Consider the following 20,316-nt stretch of genomic DNA (forward strand, 5'->3'; position numbering starts at 1 on the left):
CAGATCTCAGAGTGCAAAGTGCAAACCTGGCTTCCTGACCCACATGCCCCATGGACTGCTCCTCTGGAAGCTCTATTTGAAACAGTTCAGTCCTCTGCAGAAGAAAATGAACATGAGAAATCTGATCAATTACCTCATGTCTTTCCCCACGTTGGTTCTGATACCCCAGTCTGTCAGCTCTGTGTGGGCAAAGTGGAAGGAGTTGTGAGTCTTCCCTGAGCCAGTAATACTGCTAGCTCGCATTGGGCTGTATGAGACAGAGCCCTCTCGTTTCTAATGGTACCAAACCGAAGTGCTTGGCAAACAGATTGGGGAAAGACGTCTATAATCCTGGTGCCTGCTAAAGAGATGATGATGTAACAAGGCCCTGCAGCCAACTGGCAAGAGGAGACCCCAGGTTTAAGAGGAGAGGACCATCACCTCCTCTCACACCTCCCACCTGGAGAGCTCAAAGCTCCTTTCAGACATTAATGAACTGATCCTCATAAAATGCCTGCTTGATGCCAGGGACACCACTACACTGGGACACTCGCAGCCTGCAGGACAACACTTAGTGCAGTGTTTGCCACATCTTCCCATTCTAAGTGTGGGACCTGCCCGTTTCCTAACAACACACACTGGGGGTAGTATCCCTCGCTCACAGAGGTAAGGAGAGCTGAACTGACTGCCCCGGACTTGCACAGCATGTCAGTGGCAGAGTCAGCAGTAGAATCCACGTTTTGGATTCCCTGTCCCATTCTTTAGCCAAAACATCATCCTTCGCCAGGAAATCACATTACCCTGGGGCAAACGGTGGAATCCTATCTGCAGCCCTGCCACAGTCCCCGTCAGTAACGCACCACTTCAGAGAGGGAGGCAGGCTCGGGGAGCACACAATGGGTGGGGGATGACAGCCTAAAGCCTGGCAGAAGATATTCTCTCTGTTCATCTGCACTCTCTGCAGAACTCTAGCTCCCCCTGGAAGTCACTGTCCAGCTCTCTCTGCAAGAGAGGGATGCACCTGGCACAGCCTCCCCAGCACCCCTGTGCCAGAGCAACATACTGCATCTGAAACAGGCAGCGGGAAGAAGTGCTGCCCCTCATTGTGAACCAGGCCATGAGCAACAAGCAGGAGCAGGGAGCCCTGGGCCACCGCAGCGCCCTCAACGCGGCAGCTGGGAACCGCCGCAGCACTGCTAACGCGGGAGCAGGGAGCCCTAGGCCACCGCAGCGCCCTCAACGCGGCAGCTGGGAACCGCCGCAGCACCGCTAACGCGGGAGCAGGGAGCCCTAGGCCACCGCAGCGCCCTCAACGCGGCAGCTGGGAACCGCCGCAGCACTGCTAACGCGGGAGCAGGGAGCCCTGGGCCACCGCAGCGTCCTCAACGCGGCAGCTGGGAACCGCCGCAGCACCGCTAACGCGGGAGCAGGGAGCCCTGGGCCCCCGCAGCGCCCTCAACGCGGCAGCTGGGAACTGCCGCAGCACCGCTAACGCGGGAGCAGGGAGCCCTGGGCCACCGCAGCGCCCTCAACGCGGCAGCTGGGAACCGCCGCAGCACCGCTAACGCGGGAGCAGGGAGCCCTGTGCCCCCACAGCGCCCTCAACACGGGAGCGGGGAGCCCTGCACTGTTACTAATGCAGGAGCAGGGAGCCCTGAACCACCACAGCAGGCAGTTTGTGGCAGAGCAGGGACTTGAACCCAGGACTCACAGTCCCAGGGCAGTACCCTAACCGCTGGGCCAGCCTCTCCCCACCTCAGCTGTTCAGAGCGTAAGCTCTCTGGAGCAAAGACTCTCTCTACTCAGCCCATAGGGGCCTTGAGCTCACCTGGGGCCACTCAGCAGTACCGGCACACAAACAGCTAAGAGTAACTGACAGGGTAATGACCCGGCGGAGGGAGGCACCAGCTTGTTCAACCCAAGAATGGATCCAATTCAACTTACAACACACACACACACACACACTTTGTACAGTGGGTGAGAGAGACACAGACAGACCAAACTCCCAGGGCAACAGTGTCAAAAGTGGCCACTAACTGTGGGTGCCAAATGGGAGACACTTCAAGGGTTCCCGGACTGGGCTCCCAAAAAGAGAGGTGGAGTTCCTGGTGAGCTGCAAAGCTCCTCTCCTGTCTGCTGGGCAGCTCTCCAGTCTCTTGCTTTCCCCCGACAGCAGGCTCACACACAGGAGTGAGACAGGATGATGGCCCTGTACTCTATGAGAGCTTCACCCCAACCCAAAGTTCAGCAGGACTCAGCCCACCCCCAGCAAATTCAATAGGAAGATACTCAATGGCTACAGCAGAGTTTGATCAAACCTGTCAAGCCTCTGCCCAGCACCAATGGGGCACAAACACTGGCTGCACATGCTTTGCAGGTGAATCGGCCCCATCCGGAGTGAACAAGGCAATGCCACACACTGGTTCCAGGCATGCATCTGGAAAGCATCAGTTCAAAGACCATGTACTTCTCACACAAACATCTTTCCCTCTTACAGATAACAGAATCTCACTATAAGCCAAAAGGTTTTCAGAAGTGAACGCACATCACTGTGCACGCTGCTAGCTGTCGCTGTGTGTAGCTCTCAGCTGGGCCAATGAAACATGAGTCAGATTCCCTTTGGCTATGGCCAATTCCACACAGGTTCTCAAGCACTAGCTCACACCACAATGTTTGCCAGGCTGCAGAGGAAGGGTTGCTGCACACAAGATGTATCCGTTGGATTGTGCCCCCCAGGTTCATGGGTCGGCCAGGGTTTGTAAAAAGTGATTGAGACAAATGTGACATTTAGGCCGTAAGTGGCCTAGCCTCGCACCTGTAATACAATTAAAGCCCTGAAAACGCACGGCCAGTGTAACTGCACAGTGTAAATGCACAGCGTAAATGCACACCCAAGAGACTGACTGGTGTGTCACAATTAACAAATGTTCCATTCATGAACCCATGTGATTAGAAATCATTTACAGGAGACTGTGCCACTATGCTCAGGTCTTTAGAGTGTGCGTGGCAATCTTACCATCTACATCCAGAGACGGCTGCATAGCGCTGCCTGGCCTGACCAGGCCCTCCCTCTCCTAGTAAGGAACCACCTACTCCATCCCAGGCCCAGGTTGGCCCTGCCTTCCCCATGTAGATTATTCATTAGCCAGAGATGTGTGTGTGATGGAGGTGCCACCAGAAATGATCACGACCTGCTCTTCACCCTCCCCAGCAGGGCTGGAAGAAGCTGCCTCTGCAGTGCTGCCAGCCTGGAGAACATGAGCCCCAAACTCAGATCCCCACCCTGCAGGGAGAGGGGCCGGGACAAGCACCAGCAGCAAATAGAATGCAGGAGCTGGTCACGAAAAGCAGCATGGCCTACTGGAGCGTTCATGGTGCTAAGCCTGGGGCCTCAGGCAGCGTAGCGAGGATCTCGCCCACCAGCAGGGTGGGGGCAGATGAGCTGGTCTTCTCCTTGCAGGGCACAAGGAGCAGGTATGGAACCAGCCCGCTGAGAGTGGGAAGGGCCAGGCAGGTGCTGAGGGTAGGGGCCTGTCTCCCTTTGGCCTGGGCCTGGCATGCTAGCTTCCCACCCTGCCCAGCACTGGGACCATGGAGCTGCTGGTTCACTCTGACATAGGAGGGACAAACTCTCACCTCTGTCCAGCCCACCTGTCTGCTACCCCTTTGTCCCACCCCCTCCTCTTACCCTTGTCTGCAGCCCCCACCCCTCACCCATGGCCCCCTGGCCCAGCCAAAACACCGGTGTTAAGCTGCCCTTCGTTCCTGGGTGTTCTGCCCAGGTCACTTCCCACCTTCGAGCCCCTCTCCACTTCCATAGCCAGCTCTGGCCTCTGCCCAGTACCCTTGCCTACATTGCAATGCCATCTCTGTCTGCCCTCCCCCAGCCTTCACTGGCCCTCCCTCCTCCTGCTTTCATCCTCACTGTCCACTCAACTCCTCCTCAAGCCTTGCTTGGCCCTATCCCTGCGCTGCTTGTGCCTCTTGGTTTGTCCAGAGCACCCCTGGCTTGAAGACCCATGCAGCCAGAGCAGCTTTTCCTAGGTGCTAGTGATTTACTGAGCTTGAGGAACAACACACAATGAGGGCAGCGGGCTCTACTGCACAGACCAGGACAGCTGCCAGCTCCCCCATTTCACACAAAGTTGGTGACTCCAGCTCCTGTTGAGTTGCAAACGCAGCCCTCACATAGGCAAAGTTTGGGAGCGCCCAGAGATGTTTGTCTCTTGCCAGCACTGCACTCCCACAGGTACTAACCTTACATCATGGAAATGCACTCAGCACATGGATTATGCATAGCATGCCACAGCACCCAGAAGCCAATCAATAAGTGTGTTTGTTACAGAACCCTCCAAAAACATTTATTTTAGCCAGCTGGACAGATAGTAAATCAAATGCAGCTGTGCATATTACCAGTTAATGGGCTTTCCCCAGGAATGGGAGCTCCTCTACTGGCCCATCACGTCGTTAATTGAAGGGAGGAGAGACAAGCAAAGGCAGCAGTGTTACACTATGCAACACAAGAGAATTCACAGGCCCTCTTAGAGCTACAGCACCTTCAGCTGACTCTTACACTGCAAACAGGGGGAGAGGGGATCATGCTTTCCATTGGGAGCTTAGGGCAACCTACAATTTAGTTCTAGGGAGATGGGATCTAGTGGGTTACAGCAGGGAAGTCAGAGATGGGACTCGTGGGTTCTGCTTCTAACACTCACTCCTTTCTGGGTCAGCGTTCTCGTCGTAAAGCAGGGATAAAACTTACCTTCCTCAATAGGGCTGAAAGGGTTTACAAAGTGCTTTGAGATCCTCGTGTGCTAGGCCTGCCAGAGGAAGAGCCTCACCCTAGTGCTCTTATTAACATCCTCGCTATTCCCACACTCATGCAAAGGGTTCCAGTACTAATCAAACCCCAGAGTCTGGCTGGAGTGCATGTAGTCTGCTTTCCCCATTTACTGACATGCTCTGGGCAGATTTATTCTCCTATACCCACCACTACAACTTCCTTGGAATGGGAACCGCAGAGTCCTTGTCAAACAGACTGGAAGGCCTGTCTCGTGTCCCCACCATTTCAGTAAGTGCCTCATTACAGACCTGCCCCATACCGGAATGACTCCCACCTGATGCCCCTAAGAGGTGACAATACACCCAGCCCAAGGGCCAGGGAGGGGAGGACACAGGATTCTGCACAGCATGGTGCTAACACGGCTGGCGCGTCGTGTTGCCCAACCACTAGATATCACAGTGGTGTACACACACTTTGTACGTCAATCTCAGCAAGAGCCCTGTAGACAGGAGTGCCCAAAGGCTGCTGCCCACACAGCTCACTCCAATATGCTAGTGGCCATCCTGCCTCCAATACAGGGAGCCCTCCAGTCCCACCACACAACGCCCTTCTGGACTAAAGGGAAAGGTGGCCCTGGTCTGTTCCTAGCAGCTACCACTCTGCCCTGGCCTGGTTGCAGTGTGGTCCAGGCAGGACCCCGCAGCACTGCACACACAAGACCCACCTGGCCTTCTTGGGCTTTGCCTTGGGGGCCGGCTCAGTGCTGCTCTTTTTTTCTTTAGGCTCCTTGGGGGCTTTGGCCTCCCGGGGTTTCCTGGGTTTCTTGGCTGCCTCCTTCTGCTTGGGCTCCCTGGGTTTCTTGGGCTCCCTGGGTTTCTTGGGCTCCTTTGGCTCTCTCTTCCTCTTTGGTTTCATCTCTCTCTCCAAAGCTCCTTTCTCCCCCACTTCCAACTCCCCTGGGGCCTTTTTCTTCCGTTTCTTCTTCACCCCGGTGCCCCCACCCCCGCTGTCCTGCATGCCATTCTGGGATGGTGTCCTCTTCTGTACAGCCTCGCCAGGCTCCTCCTCTGGGCACTGGTAGTGACTGGCCAAGTCTGCAATGTTCACGTGGGGACACAGGTCCTCCTGATCGGCGCTGCTGGCGAAGGGGGTCTGAGGCTTGTACTCGCAAGGGAGTGAGGCGCCAGACATCAGGGAATGAGACAGCTGCAAAGAGAGCAGAAAGGAGGAGCGTTAGCAAATGGCCCCTGCAGACATGGCAGGTGGGGGCTGCTGGGGTCCTGCCACTCTACAGACATTATGGATCTTTACAAGTCTAGGGGCAGTGTTATGCACAGGCCAAGATGCTTACAACACAGCCTGACTGTTCTGCCGAGGTTCCCTGGTGCAGCGTCATGCACAAGGACTACACGGTGCCAGACTGTTCCATGAGGACAGCGTTCAGTGCGGTGCATGCTGCTAAGCAGATGGATGCTTGGCATAAAACTATCAATCAACAGTAACAATCACCTCTTGTGCACAGTTTTGCAACAATCCATAGGAGAGCACTGTACAAAGGTGTAAGTCTCACTCCTCCCTTTGACAGAGGGGAAGCTGAGCCCAGCAAGGTCAGGAGCAGAGCTGGGAGCTGAATGCAGGCCTTCTGGGTCCCAATCCAGTGCCCCCTGGGAGCAGAACCCACTTCCTGATGGCGCCGGGGCAGAGAAGGGGAAGTTTGCACCTCCCCTATTCAGGGACTTGTGGAGCCTAGAATCCCTGCCTCAACGGCCTTATAGGACTTTGCAGATTTCGGAGTTGCCCTAGCTACACCTCACCTCCTGCCTGGACTCCACACACCCAGTGCACTCAGACCTGCTGTAGAGGTGAGGTCGAGCTGGCTCCACGGCCAGGCAGGTGTTCCCAAGCCAGGGATGTTCCCTGGATTTAAGCCTGTACTGCAATCTCTTTACAGCTGCCTCGCTGGCCTAGAGGGGGCATAGGAAAACCCCAAATGATTACCCTTGAGGAGTGTGCAGTGTTTTTCATTCAGCATGCAGACAGGAGGCAGCTGCCCAGCCAGATACAGTGCTGGGCAGTGTGATCACAGGGTCACTGGTGCTTCCTTCTAAAGAATCAGACACACCCAGGCCACTCCTGACACCAGGGGCTGTGCAAACTTTAAGCAGTCTGGAATATTCTCTGCTTTGCCCTGCTTCTGGTGTTTGTTTATTTTTGCAATTTCTTCAGCACTGACCACTGAAAGAATTCAATCCCCTTCTCCCACGGCTCCGAGACACAAGCAGCCAGGGTAAAACCAGCCCAACAACCTCCAAAGCTGGCAAAACCGGCCACAATAAGGGGAGCAATAAAGTGACCAGAGAGCTCCGGGGCTAGACTAGGGCACCCTGGTGTAATAGGGTTTACTTTCCCCTGAAGAGAGTACTGTTTGGTAGGACTCTTGCTAGGATTGGGGCTGTGCCGAGCACTCATGGGGGACCCTAAGCTCCATGTGGTGTTTCAAACCAGGACAGGATGTATCATAGGAAATGTTCCTCAGTAAAGCTGCCAGAGATAGACAGTGACCGAGGGACGCTCACAAGCCAGCCAGAAACATGACTCTTTCTTTGCAAATAATGAACAGGGTGAAATTATAATGAGCATGGGGAAAGGGGTGGCCCTGTTTCCTTTTCAGCGTCCCAGTCTCGCGAGCCTGTGAGAAAGCAGGGAGCAGTGTTGCCTTTCGATCTGGATGCTTTCAGCCTGGCCATCCCAGTGTGAAAGGGAATGAAAAGATGAAAAATTTCAGGGCTAACACAGCATGTACAGATCACTGGCTCTCCCTGCACTGCTAGGGACTGGACAGCCCCCACTGCCTGCTGACACTCTCCACAAGAGAGACCAAAGGGGATGGGTGGTGCAAGAAGTAATGAGAAGGAGCATGCTTCCTTTCCTAGACAGATCTCCTGCCCGATCCTGCCACACCTGTGAAGAGGTTGCCTCCTGCAGCCCCTCTCTCACTGGCACATGTCGAGACAGGCAGAGCAAGCACCATGGGAAACTGCAGCTTCCCAGGATCAGAGACTTGGGAGGCCACAGGAATGAATGATCAGCAACTGGGGGAGAGAGGCCACAGGAGACTCCCACCCCTCAGCATCCAGGGACCATGGACTCATTGCTTCTGGGCCCACAGTAAGGGGTGTTGGCCCCAGCTGTGGAGTGAAGTGCTGGCCCAGTGAGTAGCCTGGCTGAGAGCAGGGCTCAGGGGTGGATCTGGAGGCTCACACCACTGCCCTGTAATACCCAGAATAGCCTGCAACATCCAGATACCATGGCTGCTGAACACCCACAGACATATAGGACTTTCCAAGTGCCCAAGCTATGGGAAGGGGAATAAAAGTGATCAATAATCCAAAAAGGTCTGCAGGTGCAGACTGCGCACAAGCTTTCAGTGAGTGCCAACTCTATGGAGGGCTGAAGAGCCTGCATTAGTCCATTATTGAGATAATTCTGAATAAAAAAACCTGAATTCAAATCTATTAATGAATTGGAAATTCTCAGAAACTTCCTTCTGTTCCTAAACCACAGGGCCGTAGTTTGGGGGAGGATACAGTGTATTTTTCATACATACCAAATCAGCAAATCCCAATTTAGCTCTGGAGTAGGGACCAGCCCCTCCATAATCTCTCTCTGAGACCCCTTCTGATGTCAGCACTTGCTGCAGGATCCAGTACCTCAGGACATAGATGATGGGTTACACAGCCTTTCCCCGTATAGCACCAGCTAGAATCTAGCCCTGCTCAGTTGGGACTGAAGAGTTTGGTGGGTCTCAGTTCCAGGTCCCACATTACAGACTCCCCTGCATGCTTGGCACTAACTGGCAGCCCTCTGATGACCCAGGGTTGAGGCAGGCAGAGCGGTGTGTTGGAGAAGTGTGTCCTGCTGCTGCCCTGTAGATAAATAAGGGACCTCCATTCACTCGGGTTCTCAGGCCGATGCCTTCACCAGCACTAAAGCCACATTCCATTTTTTAACCATTGGACTGTATATGCAAATTATTTGCAATATGCAAAATAACTAAATAGCTAAATGAATATTTGGTATTAATGACGCAAAAGTGACTAAGTGCCACTAATTTCCGCTGAAAAAGTGGCAAAGAAGTTGAATCCTTGCTTTAGGGGGAAAACTCAACTCTAGAGCCATGGCCAGCATCTCTGTAATGCCTGCTGCTGAGGTTGGAGTTCAGAGTTTGCCTTGCAGATTCACATTGGGTGAGTAGAAGTGCTCTCCCTGGGAGTGCAGTGTGTCCCTGCCACTGTGCAATGGGATGTCCAGGTGCCAGGGGACACTGGAGACTTTTCCTTTCACTTGGCACTTCCTTGATTTACAAGGGCTGAAGGAAACCTGACCTGCCTGCGAACAAAGCTTTGATTTTAGGAATCATCAAGCGGGTAGAATTCTTTGGAAAATCTATAACCATGGGACAAGCATGTAACTGTTTATGCTCCTATGTACTGAAAGGCTGAGTTCCTATTTGCTCTGGTCCAAGTGCAGGTTGCTCTGGGAATTTCTGATTTCTAATCTGTATTTACACACAAGTAGGGAGTGAAATGTTATCAGAAAGAGGAACGATTCCTAACATGCCTGAAAGACCCTGACAGATGGATTCTCTGTATATCCAGGGATATTCAGGAGTGGCTACAGCATGCTGCTTGTTTTGGCACCCCTGCAATCGCTGCAGCACACCCTGCTGTTCTAGTCCTGGACCTCCACACAGCTGTGCAGCGCACCCAGCGCACAGCGTCACAGACTGTTCCATGGCTACCGTGCTCACCAATGCAGGAGATTTAGGATATGGATGAAGACAAACCAGAATGCAACCAACCAACTAATGTTCACTTATGTCTAGGTTAAACGTAACATACTCAACCAGGGTGCTGCCCCGGTCCTACCCACACTGGCTTCAGCGACAGATCTTACTGCAACTCGGCCTCCACATGAAACCTGGGCACTGCAACCCCAAGTTACTGACCATGGGGAGCTTTATTCACCAAGGGAGAAGAGCAGCTCTGAAGAAGCTGACTCTGACCCCAGCTGCCAGGTACTAAAATCTGCCCCCGCCCCACCTTCCTGAGAACATCTTGGATCTTCCAAGATGCTTGAGTCAGGGATCAACTAGAATGATTTACTGAAGTAGCTACAAAGCCGACGGCCCTCCCAAGAGGCCAAATCTCCCTTCACTTCCTTGCTAAGGAGCAGCTGAGCGCAATTACCAGATGGAAAGCAGAACTCCAGCATCCTATAGCAGCAGAGTAATGGCTTGTCCTTTCCAAATGTATCCCATGGCTTTGGGACTCAGGGCATACCACACACTACTACAGGCTGACATCCCCAGCTGCAGGGATCTCCCTACCCAGGGGGCCTGTAGGCAGCACCTCAGGTGCTGTTCCCATAATCGGACATGCCAGCCCCCTCTCAGTATGTGTGGGAGCGGATGGGACACCACATCAGGACCTGGAGATGGAAGATCAGCACCATCATCCCCCGGCCACCTGGAATGGGTCAGTCTCTCAGCCAACGGGTCAGAGGCTGAGCCATGGTGGGTGTGGAAGATGGTGCTATGTGGAAGATGGTGACTCCTCCCTAAAGGCACCTTTGCTGCTTTTCCCACCACCTCCCCCAATATCTGCCTTAACATGAAGAGATTTTCAACATCTTCATGCACTTCCCCATGGCTCCTTTCATATAAGCAGCACCATACAGCGCTTCTGCGTGGCACCACTCCTCAGATGCTCTGCAAGAGCCACATGCTGGGAAGTCTGTGGCTGAGCAGAACGTGTCTGTCTCTTGGTGGCAGCCTGAGTCCCAACACTGAAAGCCCAAAGCAGATGCTCTCTGATCATAAAATCATCCCCAGACAGAAACCCTGCAGGGCCATGCAGGAATGTGCAACTCCTCCAAGGACAACGCTCCTGCCTTGCCATAGTTATTGCAGTTCTGCACACATCTGGGCATGCTATGGATGTAAGTCAAATTGGTCAGAAGAGGGCACTCAGAGTTGGCTCCTACTTTCACATTTAAATTGGTACTTTCAACAATGGCCACACATTGAACAAGTGGCTCAGTCCCCAGCTCTGTCGCCCCCATGCCTCACAGAATGGTTCAGTGACCGGTGGCTACTGGTCCAAGTACCACAACACAAGCCACTGGGCAGGGCTCTGCTTGTGCTCTGGAGGCCTGTGAATTCCAGAGTGGGGTCCCCACATTGGACGTTAACCAAGCGCAGCCAGTCAGCACATCCGCTGCCCAACAAGGTCCTCCATACACACAGAAGAGTCACATTTCAAGGCCTCACAAAGGATCTATATCATGCAGTTTGCTTTGCGCATTTGCAGAGTCCATGGCGTTCCTTAGATCAGTTTGAAAGGGTGCTTCAGTGACCACTTGCAAACACAAGCCAGCACACACAGCCCCATCACCACGAGGGACCCTACAATAACAGACAAGAGTGCACAGCCCACTGCCCATGAGAGAGCCTACAACAATAAACTAGCACATGCAGCCCAGCGCTCAAGAAGAACCTACAGCAACAAACCAGCCCAGCATCTGCAAGGGACCCTACAATAACAAACCAGAGTGCATAACCCAGTGCCCATGAGAGATCCTACAATAACAAACCTGTGCACATAGCCCAGCACCCACAAGGAACCCTACAATAACAAACCAGGGAGCACAGCCCAGAGCTCATGACAGACAGTACATCAACAAACCAGTGGTGTAAGAAAACTTCAAGAAGCTTCCCAAGGGGTTATAAGAAAGCAAGAGGGGAAAGTAAAGTGCTAGAAAAGCCCCTTCTTTCTCCTCTTAGACCTTCCCCCTGCAGCCAGTGCCCCCGGGAAGTGTCTGAGCAGGCATTACCGGCTGCAGTTCTGAAGGGGAGAGCACATAAAGGTAGGGTCCCTTGCGGGCCATGCTGCTCTGCAGGTTCCTGGTGACACTAAAGGAGGCCATAGTCTGTTTTAGTGCCAGGTGTTTGAGAGCAGCCACCCACCACCCTACACAAACAGACTAACTCAGCCCAGCGTCTCAGTGAGACACTGTCAGGCCAAGCAGCAGGCTGGCAGAATTGGGGGGGGAGCGGGGGCTGTGTAACTGGTGGCTTGCCCCTTAAGGGCAGGAAGCCTGGGGTCAACCAATGCTGGTTACTGAGGAGCACAGCTGAGAGAGATCAGTGGGTCCCCTACAAGGAGCAGCAGGAAGCTACAGAGGAGGAAGCTCGGGGAAGCAAAATGGAGTACAGAGGCTGCTAGGAGTGACTTCATCACAGGAACCTGGGTCTGGAGAGTGAGACTCAGGCAGGGAAGGCCTGGCAGTGACCTGATAAGAGGGGAAATGGATGGACTGGAGTTGACTGTAGTTTGAACATTTGTTAATAAAACTAGACCCCAAGAAGGGGTGGTACTGGACAGAAAGCCTGGGTGTAGAATTTATTTAAGGAGCCCTTTGAAAGGGGAAACTGAGGCAGGCAGCCTGTAAAGCTACCTCAGGCCACAAGGGGTGCCCTATGATATGTGCTTGGGAAAGGGCCCATCCAGCACCAGGCCATTGGATCCCAGTGTCTGACCTTGCAGGTCCCAACTCCATCCAACCCCAACTCAGGCAATGCCTCTTTGCACACCCTAACCCAGCCAGCACATCCCCCAGCCACCCGTAGAGCCCAGTACAGCCTGATGTGGGCCCCAGTAATACCTCATGACCTAGCTCTTCATTGGCTGACGTTCCTGCTTCGCCCTCATACCCTTCGCTCCCCCTCTTCTCCATAAGCCAACATGCTCATGCTCATGTTCCTCCAAGCCCTTGCCCCAGTGCTCCTTCCCTCTGTAGGAAAGGCTGGAGGTTTGCCCCAAATGCCCATGTGTTCATTGTTCCCCCATTGTTAGGCCACTTCTCTTGGTATCAAACAAACCCCTCTTATTAACTCTTTACAGCCAGGGCAGGTATATGTGCTGCTGCCCACCAGTTAAGCTGTCGCACTCAGCTGGGCAGCACTCTCTGAGTAGCACTGGGTAGCTCCTTGTGTGCCCAGGCCTCTCCCTGTGCAGTGCAGCGAGGCTGTCCTCTGACACTGCTCCTACTCCCTGGCCCTAGAAGGTTTGGCTGTGGAGCCATCAGCCATGTACACTGTGCAGCTCTGAGATCTGCTTTACACTTAAAACATGTCACCAGCACACCTGGTGGTGAGGGTTGTAATTCCTTACTGCCACAGCCATACCTGTAACACCCTAGAGCAGATGCACTTATGTTGGCATAAGGCACTTTGGCCATTTCTACACTCCCACTTATGATGGCAAAACGTTTGTTGCTCGGGGACACACACACCCCTGAGTGACATAAGCTTCATCAGCATAAGCGGTAGTGTCCACAGCACTATGTCAGTGGGAAAGCTACCCTCATTGGGGTGGTTTAATTATGTCAACTGGAGAGCTCCCTCCCATCAGCACAGAGCAGCTACATGAGAGATCTTACAGCAGCACAGCTGTAAGCTCGCTAGTGTAGACATGGCCTGAATAGCAGGACAGCTCATGATGCTCCACCAACTGGAATAAGCTGAACCCGTCTAAGCACACTCATCCTAGTATAACTGCATCTACACTAGCAACTGTCACTTTGCTGGCACAGGTAGAACAGCAAAGCCCAGATCCACAAAGGTATTTAGGTGTCTAGCTCCCTTTCATTTCCATGGGAGTTATGCACCAAAACACCTTTGTGAGTGAGCCAAAACTTTGAAGTGCGGACAAGGCCTTTGTTTCCTCTCCATCAGCCCAAGCAGGCACAGAGCTGGGCTGTGACTCGACTAGTCCGAAGCGATGCCCAGGAGGCAGCGGAAGGATCCTGTGCTTACATGGGGAAGAGCTCCTGCCTTACTAGTGATGGACCTGACCCAGCACCTAGCCAAGAGGTTCATAAGGTGAGGCTGTTCCTGGAGCCCCAACTGCTGCTGGGCTTGTAGGTGGGAGCTCTACCAGAAGTGCCTTTTTCCATCTGTGGAAGTGTCAGGGGTCTTTGACTGTGTCTTCAGATCCAGACCTCACCCAGCCAGTCCAGGTCTTGAAACACTGCACAAGTTTGCATGCAGCTGCCTGGCCCTATTAACTGAAGGGAGCACATTACACAAGCTGATCTTTGCAGAGCACTGGCTCTCTAGTCATCTGCAAGAATGTTGCCAGAGAGCCATTTAAATCCCTGGCCCAGCATGAAAAGGCATTAGAGACACCAGTCTAAATCAGCCAATCAGTCCCTTCCTCACTGTGATGGGCTAACTCACACAACTGCTAGTAAAACAGCAGAGACACAAGGTAGGTGAGGTCATATCTTTTATTGGACCAACTTCTTGTGGTGGAAGGTGCAAGCTTTCGAGCTATACAGAGCTCTTCCTCAGATCTGGGGAAGGAAGCAGGGTCTGAGCTAAATGCAAGCTGGGATTAAGCAGAAGAGGTAAATGCATGGGGGGAAGTCCCTTAAAACGAAGCAGGCAATTGGAGGCTAGATTGTTACATACAAAGGGTTTCAAGAGGGCAATTAAGTGTAGCTGACAATGTGAGACGTTACAAATCGTACGAGCCATAAAACCAGTGTTCCTGCTAAACCCTTTGGCTTTTGGTGTCTAGCAGAGTCCGGGAAGCAAAGTGGCCAGCAGGTCAACCCTATACATTATGGATTTAAGCTCCCAGGCACATCTTTTGAAGGTGTTGTGCAGGTTTCCTTTAAGGACACAGACTGAAAGATCAGATATGGAGCGAACGCGCTCTGAGAAAAGTGTTCACTCACAGGAGATACAGTGGTTTTGTCTGATTGTTTTTCTGAGTGAGTTCATTCGAAAGCATTGTGGTTGTCTGGTTTCACACACATATTCGTTATTGGGGCATGTGATGCGCTGAATGAGGCACAACACGTGTTGCAGGGAGTACTGGTTATCGTAATAGAGGAGATATGGCTCCAGGTTTTGCATCTATTGCTATGGTAGGTCTAGTGCTTTGCGTGGGAGGTTAGTTTGAAGGCCAGAAGAGGGGTTTGGGGAAAGATTTCTTTCTGATGTGGCGTTCATCCAATAAGGGTTATTATTATTTGATGATCCCCCATATGGGATCCAGCGCGGGTTGACAGATGATAGCTAGGGGTGTGCAGTCTGTGTGTGTGGGGGTGGGGGGGTGGTGTCTCCTGTATTGAAGCAGGTTCTCCTAGGGTATTTGGGTGGCCCGTTCCATGATATGACGTACTTCTCTGGTGGAATGTCTGTGTTCAGTGAAGGTGATTTTAAGTGTGTTTAGTTGTGTCTCCCTAACTTTCTCACCAGAGAAATTCTGTGGTATTTGAGTGCCTGGCTGTAGATAACTGATTTTTTGGTGTGTATGGGGTGGTTGCTGGATCTGTGGAGGTAGATGTGGTGATCACTGGCTTTCTTGTATATAGCTGTTTGGAGGCTTCTATTGTTGAAGCTAATCCATGTGTTCAGGAAGTTGATACTGGTGTGAGAGTGTTCTAGAGAGTTTGATGGATGGGTGGTGGTTGTTGAAGTTGTGGTGGAAAACTATAAGAGAGTTTAGGTCATCTATCCAGAGGATGGAAATATCAATGTAGCTCAGGTATATCATTGGTTTTGTGGTGCAAAACAGGATCAGACTGAGTTTAGAACATTTACCAGCTGGGTAAATGGCAGGGCCTGACAAGCCAGGATGGGCTTTGTGACAGCACTAGTGCCCACCAGAAGCATCTGCAAGAACATTTCCAGAGAGCTATTTCCAGCCCTGGCCCAGCCACAGGAAAAGGCACGGGAGACCAGGGGCTGGGCTGGCCAGAGACATCACCCCACTGTTCACAGAGGGATGGCCAGGGAGAGCAGCATTCCTCGAGACAGTAACCATGAGAAGCCAGAGAGCTACCTCCCCACTGCTCCAGGACATTCCTGAAGGCCAAATCTTCTGCCTGGATTTGCTCCGATAGAAAAGGCCTTTATGGTGATAAAGAAGCTCCCAGGAACCGGGGCCTTTGTATGCAGAATCACACTAGGTTAGCTAAAAGTCTGATTTCCAACCTACTTATTTCAACCAGTACAAACCTTCATGGAAGCTCTGATTTCCATTCAAAGCAGTCTCCAACAGACCTAAGCTCATTGGAAATTAGCCTGGTTAACCCAGAAACAGAGCGTCCATGGCACCCTCTGTCCTGGTGTAAATGGGTTTAAAAATTACTGAGAATTAATCTGCGATTTAACCACTGTCACTCCACATGCCGACCTCCATGAGCTATAGAGCCCTCCACAGCCGCGCGCAAGCCAGTGGCCACCCTGCAGCACTTCTCCCAGAGCACAGCTTAGATTCATTAGCTGCCATCTCAGCTACAGAGGAAACTCCTGCCTCCCTTCCACAGTAACAATGAAGCGAGTGACCCATGTAATGAGACTGACAGGGAACATCTTGCATAGGCTGGTGTCACATTCCCAGCTTTGCTGGCACAGCTGCTTTGAGCACTTACCACACTGGCAAGGAAACCCAAGCACATGATAGGCTGGAGCCTCCCACCCGTGTCCAAACTCACCAGTTGCATCACCTGCCCTCACAGCAATACCTCCAGGAGAGGATCACCAAGCCAAGGTTTCCCAGCTTACATTGTTCTCTTCACTGTGCTGATGAGAGCTTTAGGAGCCCTAAGCCAGGCAGAAGATTTCAGCTGGAGGGCAGACAGGAACAGAAGAATTATGAGCCCAGTGGGTCCTTCTAGACCATGTCTCTCAGAGCAGTCAATGCCAGCTACTGCAGGAGAAGGTGAAAGATACCTTGTGTGGACAGGTATGGGGAAGCTTCTTCCTAGCATGTGTCCTGAGCAATGGAGTTGGTATCCTGTCTCATTTTATCATCATGGAGGCACCAGTCATGATGTCATGGTTAAGGCTGAGCTAAGTTTTGCAGTTGAACCAGGGCTTCCACCACTTCATTATGCATGAAGAATGTGCATGCCCTCCCAAATTCCAGCACTTACACTTTGGTAAAGAATTCATTCTCTGAGAATTTACGAGTGAATCAGTTGGTTTGTTAGCTCAAATTGATTTGAAAATAGGTCTTTAAGAAATTTAGCCCCTCGTGTCAGCCCTTCTCTACTCCCCTCTCTCAGAATGATCTTAATAATGGAATAATACAGACTCTTCAAACTTTCCACCAAATTAAAACTCACTTAAATCCTGAGCACTGGTTATGTGTGAAGAAATAATTCAGGATTAATGGTCATTTTTGTAATTATTTTTCATAACTGAAAATTCATCCTTTAGTGGAGGCTGGTGCAGAAAATCTTGTCCTGCACGGTAGCACCACCAGGAGAAAAAAGGCATAAAAATAATCTACTATGTCTTTAAAGATCCAATTATTCTAATCTGGGATTACAAACACTCCTAAGGATCAATCGAAGATAACTGCATGGCATCACTAGAGGGCAGAGGTGAGGCTGACTGAGTTGCCCTAACTGTGCATTTCCTTAACCCAGGGGTGGGGAAAACTACTGCCCGGGGGCCGCATCCGGCCCTTCAGACGTTTTAATCCGGCCCTCAAGCTCCTGCTGGGGAGTAGGGTCCAGGGCTTTCCCAGCTCTGGTGCTCCAGCCAGGGAGCGGGGTCAGGCCTGTCCATGTGGCTCCTAGAAGCAGCGGCATGTCCCACCTCCGGCTCCTACACATAGGGACAGCCAGGGAGCTCCGAAAGCTGCCTCCGCCCCAAGCACTTACTCCGCAGCTCCCACAGGCCGGGAACTGCAGCCAATGGGAGCTGCAAGGGCAGCACCTGCAGACGGGGCAGCGTGCAGAGCTGCCTGGCCGCGCCTCCACGTAGGAGCCGGCAGGGGGACATGCCGCTGCTTCTGGGAGCTGCTTAAGGTAAGCACCGCCCGGAGTCCACACCACTGACCCCCTCCCGTGCCCCAACCCCCTGCCCCAGCCCTGATCCCCCTCCCACCCTCCAAACCCCTCAGTCCCAGCCCAGAGCACTCTCCTGCACCCCCAACTCTTCATCCCCAGCCCCACCCAGAGTCCACACACCCTGCCAGAGCCACACCCCAACCTCCTGCCCCAGCCCAGAGCCTCCTCCCAGCACCCTGAACTCCACATTTCTGCCCCCACCCCAGAGCCCACACCCTCAGCAGGAGCCCTCACCCTCCCCTACACCCCAACCCCTAATTTCATGAGTATTCATGGCCCACCATACAATTTCCTTACCCAGATGTGGCCCTCGGGTCAAAAAGTTTGCCCACCCCTGCCTTAACCTAACATGTTTGGATTGCTTTTAAAGTTTAAGCTTGACTCTGAATTTTCTGAGTTTACAACATTTGGTTTTGGATAATTACAAAATCCATGTAACATTTTGACCCTACACTGCCAACATGTGCTTTCAACCTTATCTCCACCTCAATGTAGTTTTGATCTGGGAACACTGATGTAACTGGAGATGTTTCCATTCTCCATACAAATAGTGATTCCTTTTTTGAATCCCCCAGTCTCTCAGCCTCAGGCATCTCTTGTGGCAGTGAGTTCCCTGGATTATGTGGGGGATTTGATTAATAACTTACATTTATTTCACACCTTCATCCCAAAGCATTTCACAAACTATGAAGCGGAGTCAATCACTCAGCACAAAGCTGTGTTATGTAGCAAGGATTGAGGAAGAATCCCAGCTCCAGTGGAGCCCGGGACGGGGAGGGAGGAAGGGGGGGCTTTCCCATTTGTGTGTTCTCTCTGCAATCCCTCTGTATCAGGAAAAGACAATATCCTCAGCCAGAGCTAGACTGTGAAAAGTAAGATCTGCCAGCAACTAGGTGAAAGCCCATCTCCACAGAACTTGATCTCTGGCAAGTGTTCTCAGCCCCAGGGCAGGCCAGCAGGATGAGCTGGATGCAAAGTAGACAGGATGCACAGCTGACAGGAAGCTCCTCATGAACAACACTTACTCGTAGCATTACGAAAGCAGCTCACAGTGATATTCCACTACTCTCTCTTCCCTCAGACAGGACAATCCTTCGAAACAACAGTCCCATCAGATATCATCCAAGCAGCTATCTCAGCCTCCCACATCAGTGACAAAACCAAAGGCTCAGAGTTGGCCCTGGGGGACACCTTATGGAAGCCAATGGGGTTACAGCCAGGATAAATTTGGACCACAGGCCCTAAACACAACAAGCTTAGGACCCCTCATGATGGCAGTGCCCCCCCCCATGCCCATGCTGTGGGCGCCATGGTAAAGCCAATCCTCTGCACAGCAACAGAGGCAGGTGTCAGATGCAGCCAGTAACCAAGCAGACCAAACTAGAGGCTTCATTCTTCCAGAGCTTATAGCCATTTGTGCCTTGGAGGCTGAGACAGTGCAGCTCTCCCATCTCCCTCTAGTGGTCAGATTACATGGAATGGTTTATAAACCTCCTTTTGCTCAGGTGGCAGATACACACGCATTTAGATCCAGACGTCAAGGGTTCAATCCCTGCAGATAACCCAGCCAGCAGAATCACTATTCAGCTCATCTTTAAATTATCCTGGTGCATGGCAGAGTTACACAAGCTGCCACACACCCCTGGACCCGCATGTGCTGCTGTCGGTGCACACCAAAACCATAAACCCTTAAACCACAAAATAATCAGACTCTTCTGGTACCAGCCCAACTCGGGCTGTGACACTCTGGCTTCTCCCTACTCATGGAGTCCCAAGACATGCACCTGTATCACCATACTGAGCCTTGAGCTCCTTCGTTTCACAAGCAATGTGGGGGCCTGCAGCTGAGTGTGCTGGCTTTGCCACGTCTTTTGCTCCTGGCCCAGATTGGGAACTGTGCCAAGTACAGCTGAAGTCACATTGCACATGACATGTTGCGACAATTACTAAATTAGTTTGACAATTTCATATCAGCCCCAGCCCCAGGAACAAGCCCATATTAGTGATGCTGTGTGAGGCCACCTGTCAGCAACAGCTCCTGCAGCATGGCACAGCAAGTCAATGCTGCATTGGCTAAAACACCAAAAGCTGCATTTAAACTCCTACCCCTTTGTAAATACTGTTAAAGCACAAGCCAGCCTCCACTCAGCCCCATGCTCCCAAAAAGAGGGAAGGCCTTGCCTGTATCCTTGATGGCCCAGAGCGCCTGCTTGGCAGCATCACCCTCTGCCATGCCAACATAACAGCCGGGCAGCTGAATAGTGATTGAGAGAAGGTGAAAACCTGCATCAACCCACTGGAGAGCTTGGTGCAGACAGGCTCCAGCCCATGGTCCCAGGTGGCAACAGGCCATTATAACCCACATGCCTCAGAGGCATAGTCTTTATTGCCAGTGGAATAACACAATTTGTGCAAATCACAGCTAGGCAGCACCACAACCTGGCACCCCTAATCACACACAAACTTGGTGCAACTCCAACACTGGCTAACATTTATTTCCGTGATAAAACTTTCAAAGGGAAAACAAAGAGAGTGGGGGAGACTGGGAGGCTAGATGGGTAAGATTAGGACTTGACAGGCAAGAAGACTGGGACGGGGATGAGAAGACCAAGGGAGTC

General features: G+C 52.2%; 1 protein-coding gene across 3 annotated transcripts in view; it reads right to left on the reverse strand.

The window, feature by feature from the left end:
• CHD6 (chromodomain helicase DNA binding protein 6) overlaps positions 1-20,316 on the reverse strand; it is a 182,890-nt gene that overhangs the window by 94,104 nt on the left and 68,470 nt on the right. For all 3 annotated transcript variants that reach the window (XM_077831681.1, XM_077831680.1, XM_077831682.1), the window contains exon 3: positions 5,487-5,968. In XM_077831681.1, coding sequence (XP_077687807.1) covers positions 5,487-5,968 — 482 coding nt within the window. The remainder of the gene's footprint in view (positions 1-5,486; positions 5,969-20,316) is intronic.

This window comes from Eretmochelys imbricata, chromosome 13 (assembly GCF_965152235.1).
Source record: "Eretmochelys imbricata isolate rEreImb1 chromosome 13, rEreImb1.hap1, whole genome shotgun sequence".
NCBI lineage: Eukaryota > Metazoa > Chordata > Testudines > Cheloniidae > Eretmochelys > Eretmochelys imbricata.